Source organism: Colobus angolensis, unplaced genomic scaffold (genome assembly GCF_000951035.1).
Source record: "Colobus angolensis palliatus isolate OR3802 unplaced genomic scaffold, Cang.pa_1.0 Scaffold19, whole genome shotgun sequence".
Lineage (NCBI taxonomy): Eukaryota > Metazoa > Chordata > Mammalia > Primates > Cercopithecidae > Colobus > Colobus angolensis.
Genome location: NW_012115043.1, coordinates 5,514,110 through 5,535,075, shown reverse-complemented (window position 1 = coordinate 5,535,075; position 20,966 = coordinate 5,514,110). Strand labels below are relative to the sequence as shown.

At 36.6% G+C, this 20,966-nt stretch overlaps 1 protein-coding gene across 1 annotated transcript in view; it reads right to left on the bottom strand.

Annotated features, from left to right (window-relative positions):
• Positions 1 to 20,966, bottom strand: part of DENND4A (DENN/MADD domain containing 4A) — a 102,619-nt gene that overhangs the window by 76,718 nt on the left and 4,935 nt on the right. Inside the window, exons 2-6 of the mRNA XM_011940384.1 lie at positions 20,306 to 20,638; positions 16,392 to 16,641; positions 5,790 to 5,859; positions 2,833 to 3,002; positions 1,834 to 2,072 (exon numbers count right to left, since the gene is read on the bottom strand). Of these exons, the coding sequence (XP_011795774.1) occupies positions 1,834 to 2,072; positions 2,833 to 3,002; positions 5,790 to 5,859; positions 16,392 to 16,641; positions 20,306 to 20,616 (1,040 nt within the window). The 5' untranslated portion in view covers positions 20,617 to 20,638. The remainder of the gene's footprint in view (positions 1 to 1,833; positions 2,073 to 2,832; positions 3,003 to 5,789; positions 5,860 to 16,391; positions 16,642 to 20,305; positions 20,639 to 20,966) is intronic.

Sequence of the window (20,966 nt, the reverse complement as noted above, 5' to 3'; positions counted from 1 at the left end):
CCAGCCTAAGCAACATGGCAAAACCCCATCTCTACCAAAAATACAAAATTAAGACAGGTGTGGTGGCACACGCCTGTAATCCCAGCTACTGGCAGTATTTGCCAATAATTAAATACAAACTTTCAAGTGGAAATTAGAACTCTGCCACCATGAGCTTGAAAGCTTCCTAATGCTCAAAAACTTTTCTAAGATAGGTGGTGATATTAACAAATGTGATTTTTTAATATTAATAATAAAATGTGTCTACATTTGGAAGATGTGCTTAACTTGGCAAATCAGTATTTTCCAAATGACCAATGCACAATGCTACAAAATAATGCATAACTGAAAGTTCCCCCAAAGAGTCAAACAGACCAACAGATTTTTTTTTTTTTTTTTTTCCTGGAGACGGAGTTTCGCTCTGTTGCCCAGGCTGCACTGGAGTGCAGTGGCACGATCTTGGCTCACTGCAACCTCCGCCTCCCGGGTTTACGCAATTCTCCTTGCCTCAGCCTCCAGAGTAGATGGGACTACAGGCACCCGCAACCACGGCTGGTTTTTGTATTTCTTTCTTTCTTTTTTTTTTTTTAGTAGAGACAGGGTTTCACCATGTTGGCCAGGCTGGTCTTGAACTCCTGACCTCCTGCCTCAGCCTCCCAGAGTGTTGGGATTACAGGTGTGAGCCACCACACCTGGCCAGACCAATAGATTTTAATGTAACTGACAAAGTTCACTACTACAGTTTTAGATTGCAAATAACTTGTAAGAAACCAACATTTGTCAAGCTTGGTGCAGTGTCAAAAAAAAGAATATCCAAAACTTTCTGAAAATATTATCCAAAATCCCTCCCTTTTCTATCTACATATCTGTGGGAGTCCAGGCTTTCTTTGTATATTTCAACCAAAACAACTACTGCAACAGATTGAATGCTTCTGCATTCCATATATGGAAGCCCGGCTATGTTCAATTAAGCTAGACATTAGAGATTTGCAAAAATGTAAAACAATGCCCTTCTGCTCACTAAAGTTTTTTTAGTTTTGGAAAAGTTATTTTTCAAAAAAGACATTTATATTAACATGTAATGGGTTTGTTATCTTTAAAATAAATAGACCTGGCGATTCCATTACTGGGCATATTGCCAAAGAAAAAAAATGCATTCGTCTAATTTCTCCTTTACATTCATTATATGTAAATACGGTAAGGAATTTTTTTTTTTTTTTTTTTTTTTGAGACAGGGTCTCTCTCTGTCACCCAGGCTGGAGTGCAGTGGCATGATCGTGGCTTACTGCAATCTCCGTTTCCCAGGTTCAAGTGATTCTCATGCCTTGGCCTCCCAAGCAGCTGGGACTACAGGCATGGGCCATGTCCAACTAATTTCTGTAGTTTTGTAGAGACAGGGTTTCGCCATGTTGCTCAGGCTGGTCTCAAACTGCTAGACTCAAGCAATCTGCCTGCCTTGGCTTCCCAAAGTGCTGAGATTATGGGCGTGAGCTATTGCACCCAGCCCCAGTAAGAAACATTTTTAAAGGTTCATAATAAATTTAAATTATATGTAAAATAAGAATTTAAAAATTAGTAAAAAATTCTCAGCATTTGTCCAGATTAGGAGCTCTAAACTTCACAAGAGCATTAAAAAAAAGAAACATTAATTTCATCTCATTGGAGACAAAATTATTTTAAATAACAAGACCACAAACACACAATGGAGAAATACTACCTGACTGAAATAAACCATTTTTTTCAAATAACTCTTGAGAAATCTAGTATCCATATAAAATTTACCCAGTTGCCAACACAAATTTCCCACATAATGGAAAGATCTGTCAAATGTTGAACCAAGAACACTTAACTTACTTCTCAATTGGAAGGACATGAGGCCCAGAGATGGAATAACGATACAGAAAAGTCAGAAACTTCCTGAATGCATCAAAAAAAGGCCAGTGAGAAAGAAGACAGATGCATTTGTTAGTATGAATTGTTTTGGAACTATCAGACTTCCCATCTGCTGATGCTAAACCCAAAAGAAGTCTCTGTTTTTCTGTGAGATTCTCCTCAGAGTATGGTTCATAAAACTGAATAGCAGCACCATAAACCTGCAAAACAAGTAATATATCCAGTAAATATACTTTGTATCATATATCCAAATGACGTCATCAGTTAAATATTTAATAAATGCTTGCTATGAGCCAGGTGAGAGGCCAGGTATTAGGAACACAGTGATGAAGAGACACCCCTCCTGCTTTCTTAATGTATCTAAGAACTATATAGTGCTATTCTCATGTCTCCTTACTATTGAAAGAAAAGGTTATTTTGATTAAAGTTATTTGTTTTATAAGGAGTGGAAGCAATTTTATCAATATTCTCTATAAGAAAATGATTGAAAATAATTACTTGGTAGAAAGTGAGATGAAAATTTAGATAAGGAAATACAAATTCCAGCTTTGGGCAATTCACTGAATTTCTAGGGACATCAATTTCCCTATCCATAAAATGAGGACGTTAGATTTGATAATTTCTAAGGTCCCTTCCAACTATCATGTCTATAATTCTAAACTGCATTATATATTTAATAATGTTACTTTCAAAGCTTCTTTATCACAGAAAATGAACCAATGAAGGATCGTCATTTGATGATGAAAAAATGTTTCACTATAATCACAAAAAAGCATTTAGGTGGATGGGACAGAATAAAAATTCTCTTTTCCTGTCTCTGGATACAGTTATTTTAATCAAGTGGAAAAATATGCATAATGCATTCAATTTAATCAGTTTTTCCCCTACTATTCTTTGCATTATAGAAAACTTGAAAATGTACAAGAAATTTGCAGATACAATTTGCCAAACACATAATACCTTTTCAGCTGAGGCTCCAGTTAAAACAAATGTAGAAAATACAGGGAGAGGGTATTTGCTATTTGATGGCCAACATTCAATGGTTGCACCCATTGGTAAACAAAATAGAGGAACAGATTCTGGTAGTGAGAATGACTCATAATCTTCTTGAGGATATCTACAAATTAGGCCTATAAAAACAACAATAAATATTAAGTCATCATCTCTTGAATTTAGGTACTTATTAGTTCAATGATGATAAAATGCTTTGTTATTTCACACATTTGGAATGCCAAAGCATGACATGTACGTTCATCAAATGACAGTGAATACTTTGGTAGGATTCATAGAGATTTTAATCCTTGAACATTATAACTATTAACTGCTTAATATTTATCAAGCTTCATCCATAAAGGCTATGTTAAAGCTAACAAGAAAAAGATATCCTACAGAAATGCACAAACATACTTCTAAAAATTCAGTTTGTGGCCACACTACCTTAGAAAGCATACTAAGTTTTTGAAATTTTCAACATGGTTTATTTTCATCTATCTACTTCATCAGCTCTCAATAACTTTCCCTCAGGGGGGCTTTTACACATTAAAATTCATATCCCATAGGAGTATATGTTAACTTCTAGCACAAATACAGGAAAATTACTCATAAAAATAGAAGAGTCACATATTTACAATGTCTTAGCAATAGTACCAACTCAAGTTCAGCTTCTAAATAATACCAGATTATATGAAGATAGAGTTTTAAGTTCCCTATGATTTCACATTAGGAAAACTAATGTTCACATTAGGAAAACGGTCCAGGCATCTTCCACTGAATACATTCCAGGAAGAACCTTGTACCTCATTTTGTGGAAGTAGAAACAGAAAATAGGTTCCCTGGCCATAAAGCCCTTAAAGTCAAGTAGAAATTATCACTAGACATAGCTACAAAGACAAAAAGATAAACTGGGGGAATGTAAGTGGTTGTTGGTTCTGCCACTAATATCTCTGTGACTTTGGACAAATGACATACTACAGGAGTATGGTTTTCTCATCTATAAAATGAGATGAAGTAGATAAACTAAGGTTCAAGGCAGTTCTAAAATCATTTAATTACATGCTAGCCAGCAAGTAGGTCCCATGAGAATCTATAGTTAACTCTGTACTACTCTCTCAGGTCATGAGGTAATAATAAAGTCATAAAGTAAGTATAGAAATAGTGATGAAGGCTGGCTGGGCACGGTGGCTCACACCTGTAATCCTAGTACTTTGGGAGGCTGAGGCGGGCAGATTGCCTGAACTCAGGAGTTTGAGACCAGCCTGGGTAACACGGTGAAACCCCATCTCTACTAAAATACAAAAAATTAGCCAGGCATGGCGGCATGCGCCTGTAGTCCCAGCTACTCGGGATGAGGCAGGAGAGTTGCTTGAACCAGGGAGGCGGAGGTTGCAGTGAGCCAAGATCGTGCCATTGCACTCCAGCCTTTTAATGGCTGCACCCATTGGTAAACAAAATAGAGGAACGGATTTTGGTAGTGAGAATGACTCATCATCTTCTTGAGGATGTCTGCAAATTAGGCCTAGGGCAACAGAGTGAGACTTTGTCTACAAAAAAAAAAAAGAAAAAGAAATACTGATGAAAGCCAGTACAGTGGCTCACGCCTGTAATCTCAGCACTTTGGGAGGCTGAAGTGGAAGGATCACTTGAGCCAAGGAGTTCAAGAGCAACCTGGGCAATACAGCAAGACTCCATCTCTACTTAAAAAAAAAAAAAAAATTAGCGAGGCATGGCGGCACATACCACCATGTACTCTCAGTAGTCTCAGCAACTTGGGAGGCTGGGAGGCTGATGTGGGAGGACTGCTTGAGCCCAGGAGTTCAAGGTTGCAGTGAGCTATGATCCCACCACTGCACTCTAGACTACGCAACAGAACAAAGCCTTGTCTCAAAAAAAAAAAAAAAGTGATAAATTGTAGATCCAAAAATATCAAAGGCCGGGTATGGTGGCCCTCACCTGTAATCCCATCACTTTGGGAGGCTGAGGCAAGGGGAGCGCTTAAACTGAGGAGTTTAAGACCAACCTGGGCAACATAAGCAAGATCCTGTCTCTACAAAAGTTTAAAAAATTAGCCAGGCATGCTGGGACATGCCTATAGTTCAAGGTACCAGGGAAACTGAGGCAAGAGGATACCTTGAGCCCAACAGTCTGAGGTTGCAGTGAGCTACAATCATGCCACTGAACTCCAGCCTAGGCAACCGAATGAGATCCTGTCTCAAAAAAAAAAAAAAAAAAAAAAAAACAAATGTAGAAGAGAAACTTGAGTCTAGAACTCTAAACACACACATGTATATATATGTATATATTTTTAAAGATGGAGTCTATGTTGCCCAGGCTGGTCTTGAACTCCTGGGCTCAAGCAATCCTCCTGCCTCAGCCTCCCAAAAAGCTGGAACTACAGGCACATGCCACCATGCCCTGCATAAAAGCAATTTTTAAAAGGCTGAATCTGTTCTCTTGTAAATAAGATCACTATGTTTGATATTTTGAGGTCTCTGAAAATTGGACATTTTGACTACGCATTATAAAACTTCAAATTGGTTTGTAATATTTTTCATTATTATGAAACATGATTTCATGTGAACTACAGCTCTTACTAAATTTAAGTATTAAAAAAAATTAATCTAAAATTAAAATACATTTCCCCATTATTCTGCTGATTTAAAAACTTAAAGATATGAGATATCCTTATTATTTATTTAAACTCAAGGCTTAAAATAAAAGCCCACCTTATTTTAAAATTAATCTTTCATCAAGCATCCAATAAACATATGAGTGAAGATAAAAATGAGAATCAAAAGATACGGATTGTAGTCCCAGTTCTGATACTAACGCATCCTAGGCGGGTTTTTTTCTTTTCTTTAACCTTTCTGGGCCCTATAATACACTGATATATGAAGTATTCCATGAAAAATTACACTTACCAGCTTTGTAAGATATAGTGTTCGTCTTTGCCACTGATTTTTTATAACACAAGTATACTGCTGATCCCCACTGGATTTAAAAAAAAAGAAATATTTAATTTTTAAAAGGTAGGAACTTGATAAAAAGGAATCTCTTTGAGCTCTCTAGTATGCATTATCTAAGATGTAGTAACAAATTTCTCTCTGCTAGCTATTTTCAGTAGGCTGTTTTGTCAACATTTTATTGGAATCACTGTCCACTTTTCTTTCAGAAGTAAATTGTAACTTTTTTTTCCCTTGCAACAGCAATAGCATGAGGAAAACTTGACTCTTTTAAACAAAGCTAAGCCACAACCATTTAGATTTTATTCTAAGTCCAAACTGTGGGTATAAATGATAAACTATGAAATATCTACTCAAGTGCATACCTTCGACTCCACAATCTGTTTCAGATATTGCTAGGTTTTTCTGCAACCCTTTATGCCTCAAGAGTTGTAATTTGTTAAATCCACTTCCTTATTTCCTACTTTCTCCAAAATTCATTTCCAAATCAGACTTTAATTACCATTCCTTAAAAGAATAACTTAACTTACAATTTTTTTTTTTTTTTTTAACGGAGTCTTGCGCTGTCACTCAGGCTGGAGTACACTGGTGCGATCTTGGCTCACTGCAATCTCCGCCTCCTGGGTTCAAGTGATTCTCATGCCTCAGCCTCCCAAGTAGCTGGGATTACAGGCATGTGCCACCATGACTGGCTGATTTTTTTTTTTTTTTTTTTGAGATGGAGTCGCAGTGGTGCAATCTTAGCTCACTGCTACATCCGCCCCCCTGGTTCAAGTTATTCTCCTGCCTCAGCCTCCAGGAGTAGCTGGGATTACAGGAGTGCACCACCATACCCGGCTAATTTTTGTATTTTTAGTAGAGACAGGGTTTCACCATGTTGGCCACAGTGTTGGCCAGGCTGGTCTCGAACTCCTGACCTCAGGTGATCCGTCCACCTCGGCTTCCCAAAGTGTTGGGATTACAGGTGTGAGCCACCATGCCCAGTCTCTTTTTATTCTTATTTATCATTACATGCTATATTTGCTTGTTAATGTCTTTTTGACTTGAAAATATGCTCAATGAGGGTAGGGATTTTGTCTTCTTCACCACTATACTCCCAGAGGCTCACAAATAGTAGTTCAGTAAGTATTACTAAATAAATATATACATAATTTATTTAAAAGTTTTGAAATAAGAGTAAAATAGTTTTATGAAACACATTCTTTACACAATCCATGCAAATGAAGAAGTGTAATGTCACTGATAATTAAAAGTATATAATAAAAATTTTTATTATTACAATTTAATGTGATTTGTACAACTCTACCCCTACTACCCTGGATTGCAATAATCTCCCAAATGGTCTTCCTCCTTCCACCTTTGCTTTCCGCCACAGTCTATCACTATATAAATGAGTGATCTTTTTAAATCAAATGTCAGAGCATGTCACTCACTGTTCTGTTCAAAATCTCAGTCTCTCTCAGAATAAAAGCCAAAGTCCTTATAATCACCTAAAGGCCCTGATCATCTACCCCCAATTCCAATCTCTTTATTCTCCTCATAATTTATTCTGCTTTAAGACACACCATTGTCCTTATTGTTCCCAAAACATGCCAGGAATGCTCCCTCCTTGAGGCCCTTTGCACAGACTGTTCCCTATATTTCAAACATTCTTTGCCTGTGATCTCTGAATGATTAACTTCCTTACTGCCTTCAAATATTACTTTCAAATAAGGGCTTCCTTGATCACTCAATTTAAAATTGCAAGTCATTTCCCACTACTCCCAATCCCCTTTTATGCTACTCTAGGTTTTCTTTTTTACTACAGCACTTACCACTTTCTAACATACTATACTTTAAAAGTTATTTGTTTAAAATTTATTATCATCTATTTTCCTCCACTCTGATAAGTTCTATATTCTGTTATCATTAATACCTAAAACAGTGCCTGGTGCATTATAGGTGCTCCACAAAGTATTTGCTGAATGAACTAATCTTGGAGCAGAGGTTTCTAGGTAGAAGGAATGTCAAGAGGAAAGGCCCTGATACGGAAGTGTGCCCATCATGACCTAAGAGCTAAAGAGGCAGTGACAGCAGAGAAGGGTACATGAGCTACTGATGGGAGATAAGGAAGCCAGATCATGTGGGTCCTTTTAGGCTGTTTTAAGGATTTTGGCTTTTATTACTCTTGGAGATAGTGAAAGCCAACAGAGGGTTTTGAGTAGAAGACAGGCATTATTTGATTTACAGTCAAAAGGTCACTCTGAGTACTATGTTGAGAAGTGGGGGTAGGAGAGAAGGAAGAAAGCAAGTGCTCATAATTATTTTGGATCAGTAATCCAGGCAAAAATCACGAGAGTTTGAATACGGGTAGCAACAGTGGGAATGATGAAAAGAGGTCAGATTCTGGGTATATTCTGAAAATAGAGACAAAAAAAATACCCTATTTGATTATATGAAGTACAGTATAAGAGTCAAAGACGATGCCAATGCCTGAGTAACAGGAAGGAAGAAGCTCAATTGAGATGGAGAAGACTGTGGATAAAGCAGATTTGGGGTGAAGATAAGGGGTTCAGTTTTAGACATGTTAAGTTTGAAACATCTATTAGACCTCCAAGTGAAGATTAAATAGAGCTAAGGTGAGTGGTCTGAAATGGACACACAAACTTGAGAGATGTCACCACTTGAGGTATAGATGATGAGAGATACATTTACATGGCCCACTTCCTCACCTCATGGGGTATCAACTCAAATATCACCTTATTAGAGTCTTCCTTTCACTATTTTACATACAATAACAAGGCTCCCTCCACCCTGCCTAGTCCTCCCTATCACCCCTCTCTTGCATTTTTTTTCCTCCTTAGCATGTATCACCATTTGGCATATTATATATTTTCTTAACTATTATCTGAATATAATAAAGTTTACTTACATAAGACTAAGTAAACATTAATGGGTAGCTCTGAGAGACTCAAAGTATAAGCTTTTAGTGTCTGAACTTTGTATCTATTTTGAATGTACAGAGGCCTTTTTGTCGGCTTATTTCTTGTGTAATCCTTTCAAGAATGAAATAAGAATTGTACTTACTAGAGTTATTTCTGAATAAAAAATGCATTATATACCTGTCAAAGGCCAGGTGACAAGTAGATACTTAAAGGTCAGGACTAAAACTTTGGAAAAATATCAGTATTACAGAAAATACAGACAAGTTACATAAGTATTTTCATGTAAGAAGCCAAGTGTCTGAATATAAATTATTTTCCAACTTTGGTTTCTCTGATATTTAGTTCACACTCACTTAATAAAGTTCTCATTTATGCGTACTTAAAAATCTGATGAATAACAATCAGAGAAGATACCATAAATTGCATTATATGATCACTTAAAAATATTTTATCAAGAAATGACAATCTCCTGAGTATTCAAAAACCTAACAAATCTTTGCTTTTCAACTTTAAGTATCTGTCAGCCTTCCAAATGCTGAATAGCTAATAGCAAAATGTGGTCAAACTAAAGTGAAAGAGAATAATACTCAAATATCTCTCTTATTTAAAACACACAACACACACAAAATAATATGTTTGGCTATCTGTAAATATCTTACTAAAAAACAAAAAACCCTTAATCTTTTATTTTAATATAGTTTAATGAATTATGTTGAGATTGTAGCCTTGGGAAATTTTCTCTTGATGGAAAAATATTAAAGCATTTATAAAAATAAAATCCCAACACAGCAACGAACATAAGCAACATTTAACACACTAATCTACTGGAAAAATATTTTTTAAGTCACATGAATATGTAAAAGTCAAGTAGATATTATGAATATAGGCAAACAAATTTTGGTTTATCAAATGAGTTAAAAAAAATTTATAAAAATGGGTTCTCTATTGGAAAGTCCCAACTCTACTTCCCAATAAATCCAATTTGTAAAGATAGCAAGAAAACTTCAATAATAACTTTAGTGACAATAAAAAGAAAACTATATGACCATTTGGATATAGTAGAAACCAGAGGGAATATTCTAAAATGAAAAACAAGGAATTAGAAATACAGTATAAGTTTCGGGGCTCTGTAGGAAAGAGAACCATGGATATTAAAATTAAGAGCAGGGCCAGGCATGGTGGCTCATGCCTGTAATCCCAGCGCTTTGGAAGGCCGAGGTGGGTGGATCACCTGAGGTCTGGTGTTTGAGACTGGCCTGACCAACATGGTGAAATCCCATCTCTATTAAAAAAAAAAAACACAAAAAAACAAAAATTAGCCGCGTGTGGTGGCGGGCACCCTAAATCCCAGCTACTCAGGAGGCTGAGGCAGGAGAATCCCTTGAACCTGGGAGGCAGAGGTTGCGGTGTGCAGAGATCACACCATTGCACTCCAGCCTGGGTGACAAGAGTGAAACTCCGTCTCCAAAAAAAAAGAAAGAAAGAAAGAAAAGAATTAAAAGCATTTTCCAAATTTTTTTACACACAAGGTTCAGGGTGAAGAAGAAAAAGAAGGAGCCATTGTTCTAAAACTACTTTAAACTCTCTACCAATAAGTATCTACATTGTAGTTCGCCACAGCAAAAACATACTTTCAAATTCTTCCTCTTTCCCACAGAATTAGGTACATGATTTAATTACTTGCTTTGTTAACAATTCTACTTTTTTTCCTTTTTCTTTTTTTTTTTTTTGAGACAGAGTCTCGTTCTGTCACCCAGACTAGAGTGCAGTGGCATGATCTCGGCTCACTGCAACCTCTGCCTCCCAGGTTCAAGCAATTCTCCTGCCTCAGCCTCCCGAATATCTGGGATTACAGGCGTGCACTCCGAGGCCTGGCTAATTTTTGTATTTTAGTAGAGACAGGGTTTCAGCATGCTGGTCAGGCTGGTCACAAACTCCTGACCTCAAGTGATCCAACTGCCTCAGTTTCCCAAAGTGTTGGGATTACACATCGTAGCGCCCAGCTCAATTCTACTTTTCTAAGTAAACTCGCTAAATCAAATGCTGACATTCTTGGACAGTTGTAAAACAAGAGCCATGTGGAAAGAGTATTTAAAAAACACCCGTAAGGAGACTGGGCCAGGTGCAATGGCTCACACTTGTAATTCCAGCACTTTGGAAGACCGAGGCAGGCAGATCACTTGAGGTCAGGAGTTCAAGACCAGCCTGGCCAATATGGTAAAACCCTGTCTATACTAAAAACAAAAACAAAAAAGACAACAAAAAACAAAAATTGGCCAGGAGTGGTGGTGCACACCTGTAATCCCAGCTACTCGGGAGGCTGGGATAGGAGGATCACTTGAACCCAGGAGGTTGAGGTTGTAGGGAGCTGAGATCACGCCACTGCACTCCATCCTGGGTGACACAGTGAGACTCTGTCTAAAACAAAACAAAAAAAACTCTTAACAAGAGTCAAAAACTAAGGAGATAGTACCAAATTTGCCAAAAATTAGTTATGTGTTTTAAAGCAAGTCAAGCAAGCTACCTGGACTAAATATTCTTATTCATAAATTTCTGCAATTTTAGATCATATGATCACTCTAAGTTCTCATCCAGCTCTAAAATACTGTAATTATGTTCTAATATCAAATCAAAGTCCAAATCATTTAAGGCTATGGTCCAAGGTTTAAAACAAAGTAATTTTCGAAAACTCTTCTCTTAAGCTTAACATGGATTAAACTAGATGCTATTATCATCCTCATTTTACAATCATGAAACAGGCACAGAGAGGGTAAGTTACTTGTCCTAGGTCACACAGTCAGTAAGGGTCAGAGATAGGATATAGACCCAGACACTCTAGAACCAGAGTCTGTGCTCTGAATCACTAATCTATACTGATTTTAATCACTGTGAAATACAGAATAAAGATATCCTTTGCTATCTTATTGAGAGGGTTAAAACCAAATTCAGGGTCCCAAAATTTGTACTGTATCCAGCCACATATCAATACACCCCAGTTTTTCCTCTTTTTGCTTTATCTTAACCCTCAGTATCTCATGTTGCTATATTAAGAGAGGAAAAAAAGTTTTAAAAGTCTGCTTCCTGGCCAGGCATGGTGGCTCATACTTGCAATCCCAGCACTTTGGGAGGCTCAGGTGGGCGGATCACAAGGTCAGGAGTTCAAGACCAGCCTGACCAACATGGCGAAACCCCATCTCTACTAAAAATACAAAAATTAGTCGGGCATGGTAGCGTGTGCCTGTAATCCCAGCTACTCAGGAGGTTGAGGCAGGATAATTGCTTGAACCTGGGAGGTGAAGGTTGCTATGAGCTGAGATGGTGCCACTGCAGAGCGATACTCCATCTCAAAAAAAAAAAAAGTCTGCTTCCCTATACTTCAGAAAAAGGAACATGAATTTTTAAAAAGTCAACTTCCATAAAAACTTAATACATGCTGAAATGTGTATAAAATCTTTAGATCTTAGCAAAGTCTTAATTTACATAATTATAACAGGACACTGTAAATATCTGCTGTAACATCATTAGGAAATTAACTTTAGAGAAAAATAAAAAACAGAAACAAAATCCACACCATAAGACAGGGTGAGAAAAAATAAAATAAACTAAAAAGAAATTAAGTTTATAGCTAAGCAAAGTAACTTATTCCCACAATCCTAGTGCTCTGGGAGGCCAAGGAGGGAGGACTGCTTGAGGCCAGGAGCTCAAGACCAGTTTGGGCAATAAAATAAGACCCAATATCTACAAAAAAATTTGAAAATTAGTCGAGCATGGTGGTGGTGCATGCCTGTAGTCCCAGTTATTTGGGAGGCTGAAGTAGGAGAATCACGTTAGCCCAAGAGTTTGAGGCTACAGAGAGCTATGATCATGCTACTGCTGTACTCCAACCTGGGTGACAGAGCAAGATCCTGTCTCTAAAAAAAAAAAAAAAAAACCAAAGAAAAAGAAAGAAAGAAATTAAATTTAAAATTTTGTGATTAAAAACCCAATTGTTGGCCAGGCACAGGGGCTCACGTCTGTAATCCCAGTACTTTGGGAGACTGAAGTAAGAGGATTGCTGGAGCTCAGGAGCTTGAGACGAGCCTGGGGTGTGTAGGGAAACCCCAACTCTACAAAAAAATAAAAAATCAGCCGGATGTGGTGGTGCACACCTGTAGTTGATCCATCAAGCTACTCGAGAGGCTAAGGTGGGAGGATCACTTGAGCCCAAGAGGTCAAGGCTGCAATAAGCCATAAGCAGGCCACTATACTCCAGCCTGGGCAATAGAACAAGACCCTGTCTCTAAAAAAAACAAAAAGAAAAACCCAATTGTTTCTTCAGAGCAGCTGCAGTAGAAAAAAAGAAAAAAAAGACCCAATTGTTGACAAAGCTATGAAAAAAAAAAAACCACAAAAACCAATATCCTCATATTTTATTGGTAGGAATTTTAATTGGTTAAACCCTTCTGGATAAAATCTTAATAGTAAAGATATGCTTTGATCCAGAAATTCCAGGACAAACCATAAGAAAATAATTAACACAGTACAGTGCTCAGGAGTTTGGTTCTGGAGTTCTGTAGCCTGAATTTGAACCTTGCTTTAGCTACTAATTGAAGGTATGACCATGGGAAAGTAACCAGTAACCACCTCTTCAACTCTCAAATTTTCTTCTTTGTAAAATGGGGAGAAAATACCTATTCAGGGTGGTTATGTGGAACTGAGTTACTGAATGTGAAATACTTAGAACAGTGTATAGCACAGAAGAGCTAAATAAATGTAACTTGTTTTATAGACGATTTGGTTATAAGTATGTTCATAACAGCTTGCTCATAACATTTTAAAAAATCAGAATCTAAAGGTCTTTACAAAAGAGGATAATAAATACATTGTGGCACATCCATTTAATACAATAATATTTAGCCATTCAATAATGTATTTAATACACTGATATTAAGTATATTTAATATTTAATAAATATATTAAAATATTATCAACCTCCACAATAAGCAAATGCAAATTAAAATTAGAACAACTTTGTATTATATAGTCAATAATTAAAAAGTCAGTAACTGATAACAACCAATGTTGGTGAGGTGTGGGAACCTAGGAAATAGCATTCTCATAAACTATGGCCGCTGGGAGTAAAAACTGCCACAGTGTTTTCAGAACAATATTTCAACACTTTCAAAATGGTCAGCATACTCATGGACCCATCAGTTCCACTTACAATTACTTATTCTTCCAGAGACACTCAAATATCTACAGCAAATGCACAGCGTTAATCAAAGCAGCATTACTAGCAATGGAAAAAACTGAAAATAACTTGTATTTATCATTCTGCATTTGTACTTTCTGGAATATTATGCAGTCGTTAAAAGAATTAAGTAGAAAATTATATAAACTGACAAAGACAGAAAAAAGGCTTATATCAGAATATAAAGAAATTTCCATTATTTGAATACCATACAATCATAAAAAAAGAATGAAATCATGTCCTGTGCAGCAACATGATGCAGGTGGAGGTCATCATCCTAAGTAAAATAATGCAGAAACAGAAAACTAAATACTGCATTTTCTCACTTATAAGTGAGAGCTAAACATTGGGTATACCTGGACATAAACATGGGAACAAAAGACACTGGGGACTACTAGATGGGGAAGACAGGGAGGAAAGCAAGGGCTGATAAACCACCCATTGGGTTCTATGCTCACTATCTGGGAGACGGGTTCAATCATACCCTAAACCTCAGCATCATGCAATACATACCTGTGTAACAAACCTGCACATGTACCCCGATTTTAAAATAAAAAGTGAAAAAAGAAAAAGGAAATACAAAAAAATGCAAATTAAAAAAAATCAAGGATTACTTTATTATACATACCCCACATATGTGAACACAAAAGGTCTGGAAGGACACAAGTCAAATTGCTCATTGTTACCCCTGACAAAACATGGAAGTAGGAACAAGAACCTTCACTTTCTCACTTTCTACTTCATTGACCTATAATTTAGATACTCCCTGCCCTCCAATTTTCTTTAAGTATACATTCCTTTTTTTTTTTTATTCAAAACAGTAATAAAAGAACAAAGACAAGACAGTTAAGGATCATGCATGGGTGGACTTTGGCTTTTACTAAGAGTGAGATGGGAAGCCATTAAGGGTTTTAAGCAAAGTAGTGATAGGATCTGATTTATGTTTTTAAAGGATCACTCTTGTCTATGCGAAGAATACGAGAGAGAGAGCAGAAGTGGAAGAATTGATCAGTTAGATAAAAAACTATGGCCTGCATTTGGCCCAAGGTCTGTTCTTGTATATCTAAACTAAGAATAGTTTTTGCTTTTATAAATAAGGGTTAAAAAAAAGAGATGACTATGAGACAGAGATTGTATGACCTGTAAAACCTAATTTATTACCTAGCTCTTTAAAGAAAAAATTTGCCTGACCCCTGGATTAGAACACTACTGCAATAATCCCATTAAGAGACAATTATGGTTTAGACTAGGGTTATGGCAATAGAGGTGCTGAAAAGTGGCCATGTTTGAGATACGTTTTGAAATTACAGTTAACAGAGTTTACAGAAGAACTGAATGAGGAGAAGATAAAGGTTAAGTTTACTCCAAGGTTTTTCAGTGTGAGTTACTAGAAGAATGGAATTTCCATTTGCTAGATAAGGAAGACTATGGGGATAAGCAGGTTTGGAGAGAAACATCAGGAGTTCAGTTTTGGACATAATAAATTTGAGATGCTCCATTATATGATATTCAAGAAGGGATGATGAATTAGAGAAGTCCAGATTAGACAAATTTAGAAGTCATCCACACATGTCCTGTATTTAAATGATTAGATCACCAAAGGAGTATGTTTAGGTGGTGAAGATAGATGGTTTGAGGACTGAACCATGAGGCACTCCATTGTATAGGGATTGGGAGATGAAAAGGAATTGGCAAAGGCAGAAAGGGAATGACTAATGAGGTAAAAGGAAAAAACAAGAGAGTACCTAAGAAGAGAGTATATTTCTTCTTCATGGTACTGTTTCAAGAAGGAAGAAGTAATCATTTACATAGAAACCTGCTGAAAAATTAAAATAAAGAATTGATCTCTGGATATGACAACAAGAGAAATCTTGATGGAGTGATGTAGACAAAAGGCTGACTGGAAAGAGCAAACTGAGGAATGGGGCAGAATATACTCAACTCTTTCTAGAACTTTTACTGTAAAGGATAATAAAATGCGGCAATGAAAGGAGAGGAATATGAGATCAAGAAGTTTTGCAAAGATAAGAAATCTTTGCATGTTGGAAGAAATACGGAGGGAAAAATCGATGATTTACAAAAAAGTAGGGAGGACTACTAAAGCCACGTCCTCAGATAGGTAAATTGAAATGTGGGATCTAGTCCACAAGTGGAAGGTTACTCATTGCTTTTGTAGTGGGTGGGGGGTGGGGAGAATTATTTTTTTAATTAGAAAGAAGAGTTCTTTGTAGTTTCTTTTTAAAGTACAAACAAAGTACTTTCCAAAAAATAAAATATCTAACATCTTTAAAGACACATTTTTCAATTCTGTAATTATACTATGCTGTTTTTTAAAAAAAAAAAAAGATTTAAAATCATGCTCTTTTCATCAGTGGTTAATGTTATCAGTGCAAGTAAGTCACTTACCATACTGTTATTGAGATTCTTGTCGACTTTGCAGAACGTGTGTGGTGGGCTTTCTCCTTTACTGGGTATAATAATACATATGTCAGTGACAGCCAATGTATTCTGAGTCATGTTTTCAGAGGCTCTTCGGTAAGTGATATAAATTCTTTGTGATGAGGTACTCCCACTGATATTTGCGGGGCGTCCATAGGGAGTACTCTGAATAATTTCACAACCCTGTTTCAATCTTTCCTTCCAGTCATATAAAACCCTAAAAATAAATTTTTAAAAATAAATACACAAATACACTTTAAATATGAAAAGTAATAATCTCAGGCATCATCAACTGATCCTTAAATGTAGCAGTGTGGTAAAAATATTCTAATCTTACTGCAATTTTGAAATGCACGGTCTTGTATATATTAAAGAACAACTCTTTTCCCCACCAAAAACTTTGTTTTAAGGAAAAATTCTGATAAACCACTGTTTTTGTTAATATAAACCAGAGAAAGGCACAATTAAATGTGAAGGTACCTGTTTTGGCACATCATTTAATATAGTTATTAATTTATTTTTTGTCTCTAAAACAAGCATCTTCTTTAGAAAAAGCAACTAGCATTTTGGCCAAAGTTAAAATTTTACAAAAGGTTACTTGCCCAACTGTGTAGAGTCTGCTTGCACACTTTTATCTCCAATACTTTCCTTAGCTTTAAGAGAGAGTTTTAGGCTAAGACAATCTAACTTCAAATCCATCCTTAATCAAAAGTCTGGGTGAGGCACTAGGCTTTTATTTTTTCTTTGTTGGGGAAAAATCGTAGGCTTTTAGTACAAGGTGGACCTGGCATTCGTTCATTAAGTTTTCAATATTTAAGCACTTAGGGACACTAAAAAAAACATAGTGCTTAAATAATATTAGTTTATTCCCTCACTGAATTCATTGATTTGTACTTTAATGCCAAGTCCTTAGCACGAGTAAAAAAATAAAAATAAAATAAGCTATATATTGTTTTTTTTGAGACGGAGTCTCAGAGTCTCACTCTGCCATCCAGGCTGGAGTGCAGTGTTGTGATCTTGGCTCACTGCAACCTCTGCCTCCCAGGTTCAAGCAATTCTCCAGCCTCGGCCTCCCACGTAGCTGGGATTATAGGCGTGTGGCACCACACCCAACTAATTTTTGTATTTTTAGTAGAGGCGAAGTTTCACCATGTTGGCCAGGCTGGTTTCGAACTCCTGACCTCAAGTGATCTGCCTGCCTCAGCCTCCCAAAGTGTTGGGATTACAGGTGTAAGCCACCGTGCCCAGCTACAAATTAAATGTGTTTTTGTATTTGCTATAAAGCTATAAATTAAATATGTTTTTGCATTTGCTATAAAACTTGTAACAAGCAATGTCTTCATCATCAAACAATATTCTCTCATATAAAATCCACTATAAAAATAAAATATAATGCCAAAAACTAGTCAAATTATTTCTTTTTTTTGAGATGGAGTTTTGCTCTTGTTGCCCAGGCTGGAGTGCAACGGCATGATCTTGGCTCACTGCAACCTCCGCCTCCCGGGTTCAAGCAATTCTCCTGCTGCCTCAGCCCCCCAAGTAGCTGAGATTACAGGCACACATCACTACAACAGACTAAGTTTGTATTTTTAGTAGAGACAGGGTTTTGCCATGTTGGTCAAGCTGATCTTGAACTCCCGACCTCAGGTGATCTACCCACCCAGGCCTCCCAAAGCACCGGGATTACAAGCACGAGCCACTGTGCCTGGCCAAATTATTTCCAATACAAGTTTTAATTTCACTTTTTGTTCTGGCCATCAACAAATTAAAAAAAAAAAATCTCAACATTTTGAAAATTCACAGTTAAATCTGATGTTTAATCACAGTTAAATCTGATGTTTAATCACAGTGTGAACCCTAATGTTAGCTTAAGTGCTTATTCTTTCTTCTTTTGATCTTGTTTTACTTTTTTTTAACTTAAAAAAAAAGGCACCTACACACAGAGAAGTTAGACAATCTAAATTCAAATTCCTACCTCCTGTTATAGCTGCAGTTCTGTAAGCAGTTACTTAACCTCTCTGCCTTATACTCAGCTATAAAATCTAAATATTTTGGCTTCAAAGGATTCCATAAAGAAAGTAAAAGGAACCTACAGAAAATATGTGTAAATCATTTAACTGATAAGGGACTTTATCTAGAATATGTTAAGAACTCTTATAGCTAAACAAATAAAAAGACAACCAAATTAAAAATGGGGAAAGGATCTGAATAGACATTTCTCCAAAGATATACAAACTTGTCAGTAAGCACATAAAAAGATGCTCAACATCATTAGCCATCAAGTGAATGCAAATCAAGACCATATGAGATACTATCTCACACCTGCTGGGACAGCAATAATCAAAATAATATGAAATACTGACAAGGACATGGAGAAATAGGAACCCTCATGTACCGCAAGTGGGAATGCAATATGGTACAGTTGCTTAGCAGTCTGGCAGTTCCTCAAAAGGTTGAACATGAAATTACCATATGACCCAGCAATGTCACTCCTAGGTATACACACATAAAAAATGAAAATATATGTCCACATAAAAACTTGCACAAGAATATTCATGGCAATATTATTTATAATAGCCAAAAAGTGGAAAAGTCTCAAACATCCATCAACAGATGAATAAATTGTGTTATACCCATATGATGGAATATTATTCAGTCATAAAATGGAATAAAGTACTGACACATTCTATAACATGGATGATCCTTGAAAATATTATGATAAGTGAAAGAAGTCAATCAAAAAAGATCATATACATAGTATGATTCTATTTATATGAAATGTGCAAAACAGGCAAATCCATAAAGACAGAAAGTAACCTAAGGCTAAGTGAGTTAGGAAACTGGGGAGCAACTATTAATGAGTACAGTGTTTCTTTTTGACATGATAAAAATGTCATAGAATTTATTGTGGTGATGGTTGCATAACTGAAAATACTAAAAACTATTGAATTGTACACTTTAAATAAATGAGTGGCTATATGGTACATGAATTATATCTCAATGATAAAGCACCCCAAGTAAAGCTCTAATTTACCCCAAGATCCTTCTTTGATACACATAGTTAACAATCCATTTATAATGGAGCTGGGTGTGGTGGCTCACATCTGTAATCCCAGTACTTTGGGAGGCCAAGGCAGGAGGATCACTTGAGGCCAGGAGTTCAAGACTAGCCTGGGCAACATAGCAAGACCCTGTCTCTACAAAAAAATTAAAAACTAGCCAGGCATGATGGCGTATATCTATAGTCCCAGCTACTCAGGAGGCTGAGGCAGGAGGATCACTTGAGGCCAGGAGTTTGAGGCTGCAGTGAGCTATGATCATGCCACTGCACTCCAGCTGGGTGATAGAGATTGACCCTGTCTCTTTAAAAAAAAAAAAAAAATCCAGCCAGGTGCGGGTGGCTCACGCCTGTAATCCCAGCATTTTGGGAGGCCGAGGCAGCAAAGCTTGCAGTGAGCCGAGATTGCGCCACTGTACTCCAGCCTGGGTGACAGAGCGAGACTCTGTCTCAAAAAAAAAAAAAATCCATCTATGCTGATCATTATAATATGCCTAAAAGCCTTTTTTCATATTTTAAAAATAATCAAAAATTTTTCAATCAGGATAATACATTAATTTTCTAGTACCTTCCTGCAAATTTTTTTCAAATTCTCTCCCCTGCCTCTAACAGAAAGAAACCCAGGCACAGTAAGACTGCTGGGAACTGTAGGATAAACAGAGACAAAAGGAAATATGGAGAGAATACAGGTTTCTGAACACAAACGTCTATTTTTCTAAATCTGCATTACATCTATTAATGACCAAAATGAACAGTTAATCTCAAAATCTACAAGGCACATTATTTGGATCAATAACAGTCAGTCATTTAAAAAAATACTTACCCTAGATCTGTAAGTGGAGGCTTATCTCTTCCTCTTCTATAGCAAAGGTAAATCTGTGGCCCCACAAGACTTCCATTATTAAGATCAGCTGACAATCCAGTTGGGGTAATATCGATACAAATATAATCCCGTGGGACTTCCTCCCCAAGAGATTTGATAATAACTGAAACATCTGTAATAGGTTCTTTTGGTTTAGCTACTTTATGACAAGCATCGTTGAAGTGAATTTCTTCTTCTAGAGGCTTTGAAACATCAGTTAATCCTGCTACAACAAAGTAGTCAGCAACACGAGGCCCCTTGTCTTCAATCATCTTCCATTACAGAAGGTTACATCTAAAAGGAAAGTAAAAGACTAGTACTTCTCTATAATAAGCAAAATAAATATAAGTGGTTTGTGTGCATATAAGAACAAAAAACTACAAAAAGAGCACTAGCTCCTTGATAAACACACTAACATTATATATTTAACTTACACGTAAAAAGAATTTTTTTTAACAATAAAAACATCTTTAGCAATCTTTTATTATAAAAGTAATGGATGAATTCCCAATTTTGGCAATATGGAAACCTACATTACCTAAGTAGACAACAAAAAGAGATCTTTTTAAATGCACAGTCTGGCCAGGCGCAGTGGCTCACGCCTGTAATTCCAGCACTTTGG